Here is a 15,775-nt window from a genome sequence, read left to right as displayed (position 1 = left end):
CCATTAATCCAAGCTACTTACACACACAGCACCATTTCTGGTTTGTTTATCTCTCTTTTAATTAATGAGCTGGATTGGGCTGCCCTACCCCACCCAGGGGAAATATACAGAGGCGGCAGGTCCTGTTTCCTCTCCCCTTCCGAATGTTGCTGAAGGATTGCAACTGGGTGGAGATATTCCTTTGCCAGATTTATTTCTCGGAAGCCGGATCCGCGGCCTGGTGAGAATCCCAGAGCTTTATGAGTCAACGAGCCACGGTCCAAAACTTGTGTGCATTCAGGGTTCAGGGAAGGAGCACAGGCTCTGCGGCAATGTCCAGCTCCCTGAGAGGCGTGGCTTTAATTTAAAAACCATGCCTCTAGGCCTCATGGTGGAGAAGAAACTCTGGAATTGCCTGCTTTGGATACCATTCCTATAGGTGTCTACCAAAAACTGAGGATCAGCTCATTTTGTTGTTTAGTCATTTAGTTGTGTCTGACTCTTCGTGACCCCCTGGACCAGAGCACGCCAGGCACTCCTGTCTTCCACTGCCTCCCGCAGTTTGGTCAAACTCATGCTGGTAGCTTCGAGAACACCGTCCCACCAACTCGTCCTCTGTCATCTCCTTCTCCTTGTGCCCTCCATCTTCCCCAACATCAGGGTCTTTTCCTGGGAGTCTTCTCTTCTCATGAGGTGGCCAAAGTATCGGAGCCTCAGCTTCAGGATCTGTCCTTCCAGTGAGCACTCAGGGCTGATTTCCTTAAGAATGGAGAGGTTTGATCTTCTTGCAGTCCATGGGACTCTCAAGAGTCTCCTCCAGCACCATAATTCAGAAGCATCCATTCTTTGGCGATCAGCCTTCTTTATGGTCCAGCTCTCACTTCCATACATCGCTACTGGGAAAACCATAGCTTGAACTATACGGACCTTTAACTATACAGACCTATGGTATGATCAGCTCATACCATACATTTAAAGCGCAGTGTTATATGGCTTCCCCCAAAGGATTCTGGGAGCAGTTGCTTGTTAAGGGTGCTGTGAGAAGACCCCAGTGCCCCCCGCATAGAGCTACAGCTCCCAGAGTTACCTGTAAAGAAGGTTTGGTTGTTAAACCACTCAAGAGAACCGTAGCTCTGTGGAGGAAACAGGGCTCCCCAAATAACTCTCAGCTCCTTTAACAAACTACAGCTCCCAAAGTTATTTGGGGGAAACCGTGGCTGTTTAAAGTGGTACCATGAGGTGTTAAATGAATGGTGTAAAGCTAAAGGTAAAGGGACCCCTGACCGTTAGGTCCAGTCGTGGCCGACTCTGGGGTTGCAGCGCTCATCTCGCTTTATTGGCCAAGGGAGCCGGTGCACAGCTTCCGGGTCATGTGGCTAGCATGACTAAGCCGCTTCTGGCGAACCAGAGCAGCGCATGGAAACGCCGTTTACCTTCCCACCGGAGCGGTACCTGTTTATCTACTTGCACTTTGACATGCTAGGTTGGCAGGAGCAGGGACTGAGCAACGGGAGCTCACCCCATCGCGGGGATTCGAACTGCCGACCTTCTGATCGGCAAGCCCTAGGCTCTGTGGTTTAACCCACAGCGCCACCCGCGTCCCAAAATGAATGGTGCAAATTAGCATAAATCCCATGGAGTTTGGCAGGTCTTACTCCCAGGTCGGTGGATGGAGGGATTGCAGCCTATATCTCAGAAAAGGCAGCTGAATACAGATTTCCCAGCAGTTGCTGGGTTGCTTGAAAACTTTTTTCCCTTGCTGGAAAAGGTTTGGAAAAGGCCAACCAAAATCTTACAACATTTGGGGCTTTGGGGTTTAGAGGAAAGGGGGAATATGACATGATAGAGGTATCTAAAAGCAAGCACGGCATGGAGAAAAAGTTCATAGAGAGAAGCTTCTCTCTTTCATGCTACTTGGAGCCATCCGATATAGCTGAATGTCAGAAGATTTGGGACAGATTAAAAGAAGGCACTTCTCCATTCCACATGGTTACTCTGTGGAACTCTCTCCCACAAGGTGTATTGACAGCCACCAACTTAGGTAGCTTCAAGAGAGGATTAGACACAATTCATGGAGGAAAAGATTATCAGTGGCTACCAGCCACAAAGGCTATTTTCTGCTTCCACTGTCAGAGGCTGCATTGTTGGGGATCGGAGGTGGGGAGAATTGCTGTTGCTCTTGGGGTCCTGCTTGGCCTTTGGGACATCTGGGTGGCCACTGTGAGAACAGGATGTGCTAGACCGGATGGGCTATTGGCCTGATCCAGGAGTCGGGCTCTTCTTACGAGCAAAACCCAGGAAAACGATTTGTGCAAATGGGTAAGCCTTCCCCTTCTTTGCAAGAAAACGTTCCTGTTTATTTATTTCACTATTCAGAAGCCTGCCAGCGCAATGTTTAAGAACACCATTTCGCCGACTCCCCAGAGGTCAGTTCTCTGGGATGTGCTGCGGTGCCTTGGCAATTCTTCGCCATCAATCAGTCGTCAATAAATAAATACCACGTGCTTTATTTGGAAGGGCTTGGCCAGCCTAGAACCTTTCCTTTTGTCCTGACCTCTTTTCTTCTTCTTCTTGGGAACTCTTTTTTTTAAAAGACCCATCATTAATCTGAGACTAGGGAGGTTTCCACACGATTTATCAGTGCTTTGGCACGGCAGCCTTCAAGGATCATCTCCATTGCAGCTGGAGAATCATTAATTCAGCGGCACCCAAATAATCCTGGTGTGACCTCTTGATGCATGTTGGGATGGATTCTGGAAAGACACACAGACACACACACACACACACACACACACAGAGCAACTTCTTTAAAGTTTCCAGGGTTCAATCTGGCTTCCTTTTGAACTTTAGCAGAGCTGGGGAACAATTTGCAGCCTGGGGGCCACATACACTTCTAGAAACTGGTGAGGGTCTATGGTAGGGTTGCCAACTTGAATAAAATACAGTATTGGGATGTGTGTGTTTTGTTAACACTTTTCACAATACAGTCATACCTTGGGTTACAGATGCTTCAGGTTGTGTTTTTTTTGGGTTACAGACACGTCGAAACCCGGAAATACCAGAACAGGTTACTTCCGGGTTTCAGCGGTCGTGCATGCGCAGAAGCGCTAAATCACACTTTGCGCATGTGCAGATGCTCCGAATCGCAATCCGCACATGCGCAGACGCACTGCTGTGGGTTGCGAACGTGCCTCCTGCACGGATCACGTTTGCAACCCAAGTGTCTGCTTTACAATAGAAGACAACCTAATCTACATAAAAAGAAATTAAATGAAAAGAAACAGAAGAGACGGAAGAATGCAAGATCCCTTCTCACAAATATTTCTTAAACTTTGCCCCATACAGAAAAAGGTGCGTACCCCCAGCTCTCACCTGGGAGCACCCCTCTCTTCTCCCGTCTCTCACCATGAGAGATCTCGCAGGGGGCTGGACCCCTTCCAACTCTCCTATGATTCTATGGACCCAACAGTTGGAGCCCAGGGGTGCTGGGTAGACCAAGTGTCCTTCAGCTTTGGGTCCCCCAGGTGCTGCTGGACTACAACTCCCATTGTCCCCAGCCAGCTTAGCCCGATGATCATGGATGATGGGTATTGCGGTCCAGCAATGTGTGCTTGCATCCTGCACGCTTGCAGGTTTCCTGGTTGGCCGCCCTGAGAACAGGATGCTAGATTAGGCTGGCCATCACCCGGATCCAGCAGCGCTTTTGCGTTCTTAACATCCGGAGACCCAAGATGAAGAACGACACCATAAATACTGAGCTAGATGTCTCTGGTTGCAGCACAAGGGGACTTCCTGCATTCCTGAGAGGGGGAATTGCTGGGCCATCTCACTGAACCAGAGGGTCCCTCCCTCCCTCTCTTTCTTTCTTTCTTTCTTTTTGGAGAATGCAGTTATTTATTTATTTTCCGTTTTTTTCTGTTTTATTAAGTTTGCTTAGTAACATAACATTATTATATATATTCTATAAAACAAAGAATACAGAACAAAATTCATTCATACTACAATGCCTAACTACATAACATTAATATATATGGTTTCTGAAAAAAAGGCTTACCTAACAAATCAATTCAAAATACCTTCCGATTTACTTCCCCCCCTCCAGCCCCCCCCCAGTCAGGCCTTCCTTCTTCATATCTTTAGCCATGTACACAGTCTGTTCATTCAAGCTTGTATGCTAGGGTTGGCTTCCCCTCTTTCTATCCAGTTCCTATAAAATGCCCATTTATTTGTGATTCTCCTCCCTCTTTCTGACTGGTGGCTGCCTCTTGCTACTTTCTGACCCGTACCAAGCGGAGATGAGAGACAAAACAGCAGTTTCTCTGCCTCCTGCCCCGCTGGAAACCTTGGAAGCTCGATTCCACCCCGCCTCAAGGCCTGCCGTTTGTTCTCTGAGGTTTCCATCCCTCTGAGCTTGGCACCTGCTCTTGTTTATTTTCACTAACCTTTCTTTGAACACCCACCGCTGGAAAGGGTTGATCAGCCGTGTGCTTTTCCTTGGGGCACATAATCGGGATCTCTTAACGCAGATCGATTTCCCCTTAGTGCTGGTTAACAGCCCTGCTGTCCACAGTCATGTAGGTTTGTGTGTGTGTGTGTGTGTGCGCGCGCGCACGCTTTTAACCCAAAGGAGCGGCCTTTACTGAGTCAGCTCAGCTTTCTCTCTCTCACACACAGCCTTTTTTCTTCCTCTCTGTGATCCATTTACTGGTGATTCCAGGGATTGAACCTTCATCCCTTCTGTATGCAAGGCAGCCGCTTTGTCAGTGAGCTACAGCTCCTCCCCAGGATCGCCAATCTCTTTCCAGTCCTCATCTGCACATGGAATAGAATGATGAAATGGATTGAACCACCTTAGACTGCAGGGGAAGAGGAAATGTTACTCCCCCCTCTGCTTTTTTATGAAAAAAGATGCTCTCTTGCCTTTAAAAAGCTCCCTACAAATGGTGAGCCAGCATACATGTCCTAGCTCAGACATAGGCAAACTCCGGCCCTCCAGATGTTTGGGACTACAATTCCCATCATCCCTACCTAACAGGACCAGTGGTCAGGGATGATGGGAATTGTAGTCCGAAACATCTGGAGGGCCGGAGTTTGCCTATGCTTGTCCTAGCTATTCCCCACACACACACTTGTAAGGCTTTTAAAACAACAACGGCAACCTAACATTTATTAAGTTTTACTTACATACACAAAAAGCAAATTATGGAATAATTTTATAGAAAGGAAATGATAAATACTATAACCAGCAACATTAACTCATGGTTCTCGGGCTTAATGCAATAAGGTATATTATTTATATACAGTGATTTCTTCTATAGCTAGAACAAATTTCTGCTGTTCCTTCTCCTTTTATATTTGCAGGGAATCCCGTGTGGATAGGAACCACATGCACAACACAATTTCCAATTACATTGCAGGAATATATGGAGTTTTTAAATCTGGAAGAGCACTCTGAAGTGGTGCAGTCCGAAATGGTGCCATTCATTTTATTTACTTGTTCTGCTACATATGTTGATGGAGAATGATGGCCGACCAACGGTGATATCAGCTGATTGACAGCTGGGAGTGGGGTGTTTTTTTTGGTGGGGGAATGGCCTCATGAGCCAAGATTGGTATATAGGTCAATTAATATTGCTTCAAGCTGAAATCTGCTTCCCTTCCATTTTAAGTCATTGGTTCCAATCCTGCCCAGCTAAGTTCTACTCAAAGTAGATCCACTAAAGTTAGTCAAGCCCATTACAGTGGTACCTCAGGTTAAGTACTTAATTCATTCCGGAGGTCTGTTCTTAACCTGAAACTGTTCTTAACCTGAAGCACCACTTTAGCTAATGGGGCCTCCTGCTGCTGCCGCGCCGCCGCTGCATGATTTCTGTTCTCATCCTGAAGCAAAGTTCTTAACCTGAGGTACTATTTCTGGGTTAGCAGAGTCTGCAACCTGAAGCGTATGTAACCTGAAGCGTATGTAACCCGAGGTACCACTGTACTTTCAAGAGATCTGTTCTGAGCATGCAATAGATACAAAAACAAGAGGCACACATAAGAGTTCTTCTTATTTTAAACATGCGGTTTAAAAAGTAATGGGCACACAACATTAATGTGGGTATGTGCGCGCGTGCACACACACACACACACACACACACAGATACTGTACACCTCATGAACACAGACACACCCAGCTGTCAGGCTGGAAATTAGCTATTGTCAAGCCAGATTTTGTGTGTGAGAATAGAGAGAGAGAGAGAGAGAGAGAGAATGAATGAATGAATGAATGAATGAATGAATGAATGAATGAATTTCCTGCAAGTTGTAGCTGGGGAGAGAAGGGTTAACCCAGGGGGTCAGCAAACTTTTTCAGCAGGGGGCCGGTCCACTGTCCCTCAGAACTTGTGGAGGGCTGGACTATATGTTAGGGCGGGGGAGAACCAATTCCTATGCCCCACAAATAACCCAGAGATGCATTTTAAATAAAAGGACACATTCTACTCATGTAAAAACACACTGATTTCCAGACCGTCCGTGGGCCAGATTTAGAAGGCGATTGGGCCGGATCCGGCCCCCAGGCCTTAGTTTGCCTATCCATGGGTTAACCTTTCCAGGAAGATCACAAGCCCCCTGCCCTGCAATTAGACTGCGGGATGGGGAGCCTTCTATTGGAGCTGATGTGAAAGCTTTTTTAAAACCTAATTGCATCAGGGGAGGGGATGAAAGCCCCCCAGGGGCCACATTTGGCCTGCAGGTTACCAGCTCCTCATGCCTAGCCTCTTTATTTTTATTTTTTGTTCTTAGAAGAAAGCTGAGTTTTTCAAGACGCCAGATAGTTGCGCTCCATGCAATATTCCGCTCTTACACAGTAACACTTGTGGGATTGCGGGACACAGCCAGGGATAAGCAGGAACAAGGCAGGGCGGTAATGGAGACGCAGCCGAGCTGCGCATTGGCTGCTTGGGAGAGCTCAAGCTGAGCTGGAGAGGAAATCCCCTCCAGACCTGGCAAGAGTGACCTTTCTACGCCATTCATCCAGAAAATGAGTCTTTTAGCACCTGAGGCTTCTGGCTGGCAGATCTCAGAGCACAGAGGTATTAAAAAACAACAACGAAATCTCCCGCTAAGTAGGATCCTGCTGCTTCAGGGCCGAGTGGGCAGGAGGGAGGGAGCGGATAACTGCAGAGTTCCTCCAGAGCGGCAGGGCTCTGCTTAATATTTAAAACCAGGGCTCGGTTGGCAAGTTACCGTATTTTTTGCTCTATAAGACTCACTTTTCCCCTCCTAAAAAGTAAGGGGAAATGTGTGTGTGTCTTATGGAGCAAATGCAGGCTGCACAGCTATCCCAGAAGCCAGAACAGCAAGAGGGATCGCTGCTTTCACTGCGCAGCAATCCCTCTTGCTGTTCTGGCTTCTGAGATTCAGAATCTTTATTTTCTTGTTTTCCTCCTCCAAAAACTAGGTGCCTCTAGTGGTCTGGTGCGTCTTATAGAGCGAAAAATACGGTGCTTTTTATGTGAATGCTTAAATGAAGAATGATAAATTTTAGTAGGGCATCTCCAGGAGTATTGGATGGGTCTTACCAGCTCATCCTTTAGTTTGTCAATTTTGTTTTCTGTCTGTTCCCCATTTCAACAAAATTTTGTGTGTTTGTGCATCGGCTTGCATTTTGGGGTGTATTTCTTCAAATACCCGTGACCCTAATGTTTACATTTTTGCAAGTGCTTTCCCAGCGGTGGTGTAGCAAGTGTTTGCCAAACTTTTGGGGGCTGCCACCCCCACTTTGTGCTGTATATTCACCCCTACCCTGTTTTAAAAAAAAGCATTTGGAATTATTCAGAATGAAAAAGCATTATTCCAAGCAACGTTCAAAATTTGCTGGGTGCAAGGTACATTTCGCAGGCTAGTGAAGATGGTAGGATGGCTTCTGAAGTCTCCACCATCTGAAGGTGTATGCCTGGGGATTCTTGGGTCTTGACTGCTTTCACACACTAGCACCACATCCTACAGAATCCCACCAGTTATATTTTATCTGCACAATCAGAATGAATTTCAGGAGCCAAAAGGCCGTTTTGAAAAATACGACTTTCAAGCCCCAAAATGGCCACTAGGCGTTCTGTTTCGGCCACCAAAACCTTGGTTTCAGGAGCCGTTCGGCACCTGGTTTATATATCTCAATTTCTAACGCTGGTTCTGAGTTACCGTGGAGCAGGCTTCTGAAATCTTTGAAGCTTGGCAGAGAATGTCTCCCGCAGATTCCAATTAGCAGACGATGCATCATTGACCATTCCTTTCACGGATATGTGTATTTTTGGCTGGAGAATTGCATTTCAAAATTCAGGGCAGCTTTTCAGAGGATAAGTGTGTTTCGGTTCATGCATTGGTTTCAAGAAGGGGCACAGTGGGTAGGTTTGCAAGGTAAATTAATCCCCCTACTTCTCAGAGAGCTGGGATAGCTTTCGCTTCCCCGCTGAGTGTGCAGCTGGTGGCAAACCCAGGTTTAATATGTGGAATGACACATAGGAGTGTTAAGATTTTTCCAGAGTTGAAGTACGCTTTCTGTGCAACTCAGCTTATATTGATGCTGATGGGATTTGCCTTGGAAGGAAGGTGATAGAGAGGATAACCTCCCGACTTCCTAGACTGTGTTTCTGACCTAACCTGTGCTGACCGTCCTTCTGCTTTTGGACGGATGCTCTCAGGGTTGCTGACCTCACTTCCTCCTTCTCAGCGCCACCTTGGGAGAGAAGACCCCCTTCCTTTGTTTCTCCCTCCTGCAGATATCAAAGAGCAAGCGTGGTTCTATGAATCTCCATCTTGCAGCATTTGAGAACTTTAAGTTGAGAGAAAAGGCGAAGGTGGCATGATAGAAGTTTATAAAAGAGCCAGTGTGGTGTAGTGGTTAAGAGCGGTAGTCTCGTAATCTGGGGAACCGGGTTCGCTTCCCCGCTCCTCCACATGCAACTGCTGGGTGACCTTGGGCCAGTCACACTTCTCTGAAGTCTCTCAGCCCCACTCACCTCACAGAGTGTTTGTTGTGGGGGAGGAAGGGAAAGGAGAATGTTAGCCGCTTTGAGACTCCCTAAAGGGAGTGAAAGGCGGGATATCAAATCCAAACTACTACTACTACTACTACTACTACTACTACTACTACTCTTCTTCTTCTTCTTCTTCTTCTTCTTCTTCTTCTTCTTCTTCTTCTTCTTCTTCTTCTTCTTCTTCTAAAGTTATGAACTCTAGAGGACTTGTGGACATCCAACAGTGGAAGCAGAGCTGAGCCACCATGGCTAGTAATAATAATAATAATAATAATAATAATAATAATAATAATAATAATAATAATTATACCCCGCCCTCCCCAGCCAAGGCCGGGCTCAGGGCGGCTAACAAGCAATAATAAAAACAAGTTGAATGAATACAACTTAAAAACAAAATTAAAATACAACTTTAAAATATTAAAATGCACCTCATCACAGGAGGAGAAAGGAAAAATAGAAAGAGGGGGAGGGAATCAAATTGGCTCCAAGCCAAAGGCCAGGCGGAACAACTCTGTCTTACAGGCCCTGCGGAAAGAAAGCAGATCCTGCAGGGCCCTGGTCTCATGAGACAGAGCGTTCCACCAGGCCGGAGCCAGTGCTGAAAAGGCCCTGGCTCTGGTTGAGGCCAATCTAACTTCCTTAGGGCCTGGGACCACAAGGGTGTTGTTATTTATGGACCTTAAGGTCCTCCGTGGGGCATACCGGGAGAGGCGGTCCCGTAGGTATGAGGGTCCTAGGCCGTGAAGGGCTTTAAAGGTCAAAACCAGCACCTTAAATCTGACCCTGTACTCCACCGGGAGCCAGTGCAGCTGGAAAAGCACTGGGTGTATATGCTCCCATGGCGGAGACCCCGTGAGGAGCCTCGCTGCAGCATTCTGCACCCGCTGGAGTTTCTGGGACAGCTTCAAGGGCAGCCCCGTGTAGAGTGAATTACAGTAGTCCAGCCTGGAGGTGTCCATTGCATGGATCACTGTGGCCAGGTCGGGGCGGGAAAGGTAAGGGACCAGCTGCTTAGAAGACTTTGTTGGGGGCACCGATGTTTCTGAATACCAGTTTCTGGAAACCACCAGAGAAGAGAGAGCTCTTGAGCTTGGGTCCTTCTTGCAGGTTCCTCGCAGGCATCTGATTGGCCACAGTGAGAACAGGATGCTGGACTAGAGAGGCCATTGGGCTGATCTAGCATGTCCTTTTTCTCTATTCTTTATATATATAATTTTTAATTGAATTTTATTAAAAAAAATTGAGAAAACATCCATCTTGCATATAATATATAAAGACCACTTGGCCATCTTGGCCCAAGACTTCCCTCCTCCTCAACTAATGGTTTTCATAATTATGCTCTGATATTGCATTTTGTTATTACAGTGGTACCTCGGGTTACAGACACTTCAGGTTACAGACTCTGCTAACCCAGAAATAGTACCTTGAGTTAAGAACTTTGCTTCAGGAGGAGAACAGAAATCGCGGCATGGCAGCAGGAGGCCCCATTAGCTACAGTGGTACCTCAGGTTAAGAACAGTTTCAGGTTAAGAACGGACCTCCAGAACGAATTAAGTTCTTAACCCGAGATACCACTGTATTATTATTACCTTTAAATCCAGATCTTAAGTACAACATTTAAACATGATTGATATCTCTAACCTTACAAAACGTCTTGTAGCCCTACTAACGATGTCAATTGTTTACAATTGTCTCTCAATTACAATGTAAATTTATTCCAGTCTTTCAAAAAGGCCTGGTCCTGCTGGTTCCAAATTTTCCCGGTTAGTTTCGCCAACTCGGCATAGTCCATTAACATTACCTGCTACTCTTATTTTGTTGGGATCTCTTCCTGTAGCAGCTCCTTGTTCTCTTCCTCCCTTGGATAGAACTAGAACCTTTTCTATCAAGCCTGCATTTCCTTTAGCAAGCTTAGCTTTCTCATTTTCATACTCAAAAGTCTCAGTGGGGCTGCATATCACAGGGAACTGAAGTCTATTGTGCAACAGCATGTGTGAAGGTCACGTGCTTAACAGCTTTTAAAAAAACATCAGTCTACCCACACATGGGGGGCGCGGGTGGCGCTGTGGGTTAAACCACAGAGCCTAGGACTTGCTGATCAGAAGGTCGGCAGTTCGAATCCCTGCAATGGGGTGAGCTCCCGTTGCTCTGTCCCAGCTCCTGCCAACCTAGCAGTTGGAAAGCACATCAGAGTGCAAGTAGATAAATAGGTACCACTCTGCCGGGAAGGTAAACGGCATTTCCGTGCGCTCCTCTGGTTTGCCAGAAGCGGCTTAGTCATGCTGGCCACATGACCCAGAAGCTGTACGCCGGCTCCCTCGGCCAATAAAGCGGGATGATCGCTGCAACCCCAGAGTCGTCCGCAACTGGGCCTAATGGTCAGGGGTCCCTTGTCCCTTTACCTACCCACACATGGCATTGGGCACCTACAACTCGCTGCCCAGTCTCCTGGCAATTGGAGAGATGCCTTTTTTTGAAAACGCCCCCCCTGGCCCTGGGTTCAGACTCCAGCATCATCCGTGACCAATGGCATTGCTGGATGGGACTGGTGGGAGTTGGACGTCCCCCAACAACTGGACAGCCCCAGGTTTTTTTGAGGGCTTCTCCGGTTTAGCTGACACCTCTCGCATCCAGCTCACTCCAGGTGGCTGCTCATTCAGAGTCTCTCTGAAGATGATTTCCTCAAAAGGTTTGTCGTTTACTATCACTCAAAAGCAGCAGGCTCACCATTTTCCACACGGTTTGGGTTTTGGGTTTCTTTCTTTTGCCGCAATAGGATTTTGCCTTAAAAGAGCGGCCTTAAAAAGAAAACCTTTGCATATTCAGGGAGAGAGTGTGGTGTGAATGTGTGTGTGTGTGTTTGGAGATAACAAAAGCCCTAAACCCCACCAGGCCAGGGCTTATGGGAATGCTTCAGAATTGAGATCGGACCAGGCTTGTTAATTAAAGACTGAGATGGGCTTACTGGAGTGTCTAATCTCCAGGGTGGCAGCAGGGCGGGGGGGAAGCAGAGAGAGAGAGTGAGAGAGAGAAAGGGCAAAAATAGATGTGTGTTTCTGTCAAGTTGGACATGCGTTCATATGCCAAACACCTGCTGTGGACATGTACACAGACACACGCCACGACACCCATAAAACAACACTTCTACCTAAACTGTTTGGAGGCCTGGCATCTGTCTGCATTTAGCAGAGGAAGCGGCTCCTCTGCCCACCATCCCTCTGCCAGATGCGCCGTTCTGCTGCCCCAGCAGGCCCTGATTGGGATGTAATCACTCGGATAAAGAGAAAAGACACAGCCCAGCTGTCATTCTTCTGGGCCGGCAAGGGGGGAAGGCGGGCAGGGAGGCACACGCTACAATCTCTTTCCGCACCCGGCCTCTGTTTTGTAACCCGGCGCCTGGAGCTTAAGAACCACTTCACTCTTTACATGGCAATTTGTGACGGCTTTGCTGCTCCCTCCCCTTTCGCCAATGAGCCAAGGGGGGAGGGGAGGGGTGGGGGAGGGGGAGCCTTTGAGGGGCTGAGGGCTTCATTCTCTTCTGGTCCGCTTTCTGAGGGCCGCTGGATAATAGCAGGCAAAAGGAGGCAGAGCAAAATGTATACAGGTTTTGACCTTTAAAGCCCTTCACGGCCTAGGACCCTCGTACCTACGGGACCGCCTCTGCTGGTATGCCTCACGGAGGACCTTAAGGTCCATAAATAGCAACACCCTAGTGTTCCCGGGCCCTAAGGAAGTTAGATTGGCTTCAACCAGAGCCAGGGCCTTTTCAGCACTGGCTCCGGCCTGGTGGAACGCTCTGCCTCATGAGACCAGGACCCTGCAGGATCTGCTTTCTTTCCGCAGGGCCTGTAAGACAGAGTTGTTCCGCCTGGCCTTTGGCTTGGAGCCAATTTGATTCCCTCCCCCTCTTTCTTTTTCTTTTCTCCTCCTGTGATGAGCCTGCATTTTAATATTTTTACTGTTTCAATATTTTAATGTTGCATTTCAATCTTGTTTTTAAGTTGTATTCATTCAACTTGTTTTTAGCATTGCTTGTTAGCCGCCCTGAGCCCGGCCTTGGCTGGGGAGGGCGAGGTATAAATAAATATTATTATTATTATTATACATGTTTTACCTTTGCACGACAGGCTAGTTCCAGCATTCACTCACACATTCTCCTCTATTCTCGCCAAGGGAAGCAAGGTCCACAAACAGAGCTCAAGGGCATCTTCCAGCCAGGCAGAAACACTCTGGTCTGGGGAGAGACTGGAGGGCCAGATGGAGAGGCCTGGAGGCCACATTTGGCCCCCAGGTGTGTAGTTCCTCCACCACCCGTAAGGTGGCTGTGATAAGGTCGTGGCAGCAAAGGTTGTGGGAACCTGTGCTCCTCCAAATGTTTTTGGACCACAATTCCCATCATCACTGACCATTGGCCCTACTGGCTGGGGGCTGATGGGAGTTGAAGTCCCAAGCAAGTCTGGATTGCCCTGGATCAGGGAGGGCTGCCTTAGGTTGCAAGTCTGCACTCTAGCCCGACTGTGTTGGTTTACAGTTCCTAGGTGCTTACTGTTGCTTGTAAGAATACCAGTAAAAGGCATTTATCCTTAATGTTCTCATTAATAAGCAAATTCATTTAAAAAAAACCCAGTTCTTTTAAGGCAATTTCTTGCTTAATGGGGCTTGTGGATGAACAGCAGACGCCACTGTCCACTTTTGGAGCAAGCAGGTGCTGTTTCAGCACCATGGATAGCGGCTCAGATGCAAATCTTTAGGGCAGAGGCTGTTGTATATCCTTGTCCTTTTCTCCTTGCTACGTGGCTTTGGGGAGTTTTGGAGTTGAGGTCCCAGGACAACTGTGAATGGCATATTTCGTCTGACACTCCCCCCCCCCGCCATCATTCACCTGCCAAATGGTGGGGCTGGAGGGAACCAGGACATTGCAGCTGCCTTGGACTCTGATGACAATAATAATAATAATAATAATAATAATAATAATAATAATAATAATAATAATAATAATAATACAGTGGAAACTCGGGTTGCAATTTCGGTGCTTCTGCGCCTGCGCAAAGTGCAATTTAGCACTTCTGCGCATGCGCAACTGCCGAAACCCGGAAATAACCCTTTCCAGTACTTCTGGGCTTTGGCCGTCCACAACCCAAAAAGATGCAACCTGAAGTGGCTATAACCCAAGGTATGACTATATTGATGACAACAACTGTACCATGCCCATCTGACTGGGTTGCCCCACCCACTCTGGGCAGCTTCCAACAGAATATAAGAGAACACACAATACATCAAAAACTTTCCAATATAGGACTGCCATCAGATTTCTATGGAAGGTTGTATAATAGTTTCTGTCTTTGATATCTGACGGGAGGGCATTTCACAGGGCAGGTGCCCTGTGCTGTCTATTATTACGCTTTGTATTATGTTTTTATTATTATGGTTCGTAAAATGTGTTCTTAATGTTGTACACTGCCCTGGGATCTTTTGATAAAGGGGAATATATCAATCAATCAATCAATCAATCAATCAATCGGGGCTGAATAATCTATTATGTCTGTGATGGGTGGGGACAGAGAGGCGACAGTGGACAGAGATAGGTTTGTTTCTACACACCCGTTCCCCTCTCTATCCTCCCCTCAAGACAAGCCAGAGGCAGTATCAGAGTTCAAGGACACGTCCAAGCAAGAAAAAACACCCCATGAGGGTGCAGAGTGAGACCAGCAGGAGTGTGTGGCCTTGGGGATAGAGGTGGGGTTGAGGAAGGGGCTGTGGCCTAGGCTAGATTGGCCTAGGTCACCTTGGTCCCCCAGGCCTGAGGTTCCTCGCTATACAGAATGGTTGGGGGTATCAGCCTGAAACAAAACCGTGGGCTAGAAAACAAAAATACTAATGGTAGTAGCCATTAGGATTTCTGTCCTTGGGGAAATTCAAAACAGCAGCCACAGGGATTTCAAGCAGGCTGCGGCAGCAGTGCAAACAGGAAGCTGAGTTAATATTTGGGTTGGATTTCTGGCTAACTCTCAGTGTTGTGTTTTGTTTTTGGTTCTCTCTTTCGCCTGCCAGGGGGCTGGCTGTACCGCCCTGGTAGTGGCTGTCGTGGCACGGAAGCTGGAGCTCACCAAAGCCGAGAAGCACGTCCACAACTTCATGATGGACACACAGCTCACCAAGCGGGTAAGCGGCCTGCGAGCGGGTGGGGAGAGACCCTCCCGTGAGACGGAGCATCTGCCTTGAATGCACAAGGTCCCAGGATCAGGCCCCAGGTCAGACTGGGGATGCCTTGTGCCTGAAACCCTGGAGAGCTGCTGTCAGTCAGTGTAGACAATATTGAGCTGGGTGGACAGTGGTTCACATAAGGAAAGCTGGTATTCAGGGGTAGACTGCCTCTGATGCTGGAGGTTCGTAAGAAATCACGGCTAAGAGCTGCCGATAGACATATCCTCCACAAAGTTGTCCAGCCTGGGACTCGAGTTCCTGATATTACAGCAATGCTAATTGGCAACGGAACGGGTCCAATGTAGACATTAAAACATTCCGATTTCGTTCATCCTTATGCTTGGATTTGGGGGAAAAGGCTGCATCAGAACCTTCTTTTTTTAGGCTGTTGCTTTTGCCTAGCAACTTCCTTGCACTTCCCCTCTGGTCCTCCGGGGCCACCTCTCCTCCCCCCTCCCCCTTCCGCCAGATTCATTATCTAAATTGCTTTCTCTCCGGCCTCTCTGGATAATTTCCCTCGCTTGCTTATGGAAGGCTTTTTTTAGATGAGGCGGAGAACAGGAGCTCTTGGT

The 15,775-nt window shown here is 47.6% G+C and overlaps 1 protein-coding gene across 1 annotated transcript in view; it reads left to right on the top strand.

Annotated features, from left to right (window-relative positions):
• KCNN3 (potassium calcium-activated channel subfamily N member 3) overlaps positions 1-15,775 on the top strand; it is a 96,082-nt gene that overhangs the window by 66,664 nt on the left and 13,643 nt on the right. Inside the window, exon 5 of the mRNA XM_053370163.1 lies at positions 15,051-15,161. Within this exon, the coding sequence (XP_053226138.1) occupies positions 15,051-15,161 (111 nt within the window). The remainder of the gene's footprint in view (positions 1-15,050; positions 15,162-15,775) is intronic.

This window comes from Podarcis raffonei, chromosome 16 (genome assembly GCF_027172205.1).
Source record: "Podarcis raffonei isolate rPodRaf1 chromosome 16, rPodRaf1.pri, whole genome shotgun sequence".
NCBI lineage: Eukaryota > Metazoa > Chordata > Lepidosauria > Squamata > Lacertidae > Podarcis > Podarcis raffonei.
Note: the sequence above shows the minus strand (reverse complement) of the source record. Positions and strands in the feature narration are given on the sequence as shown.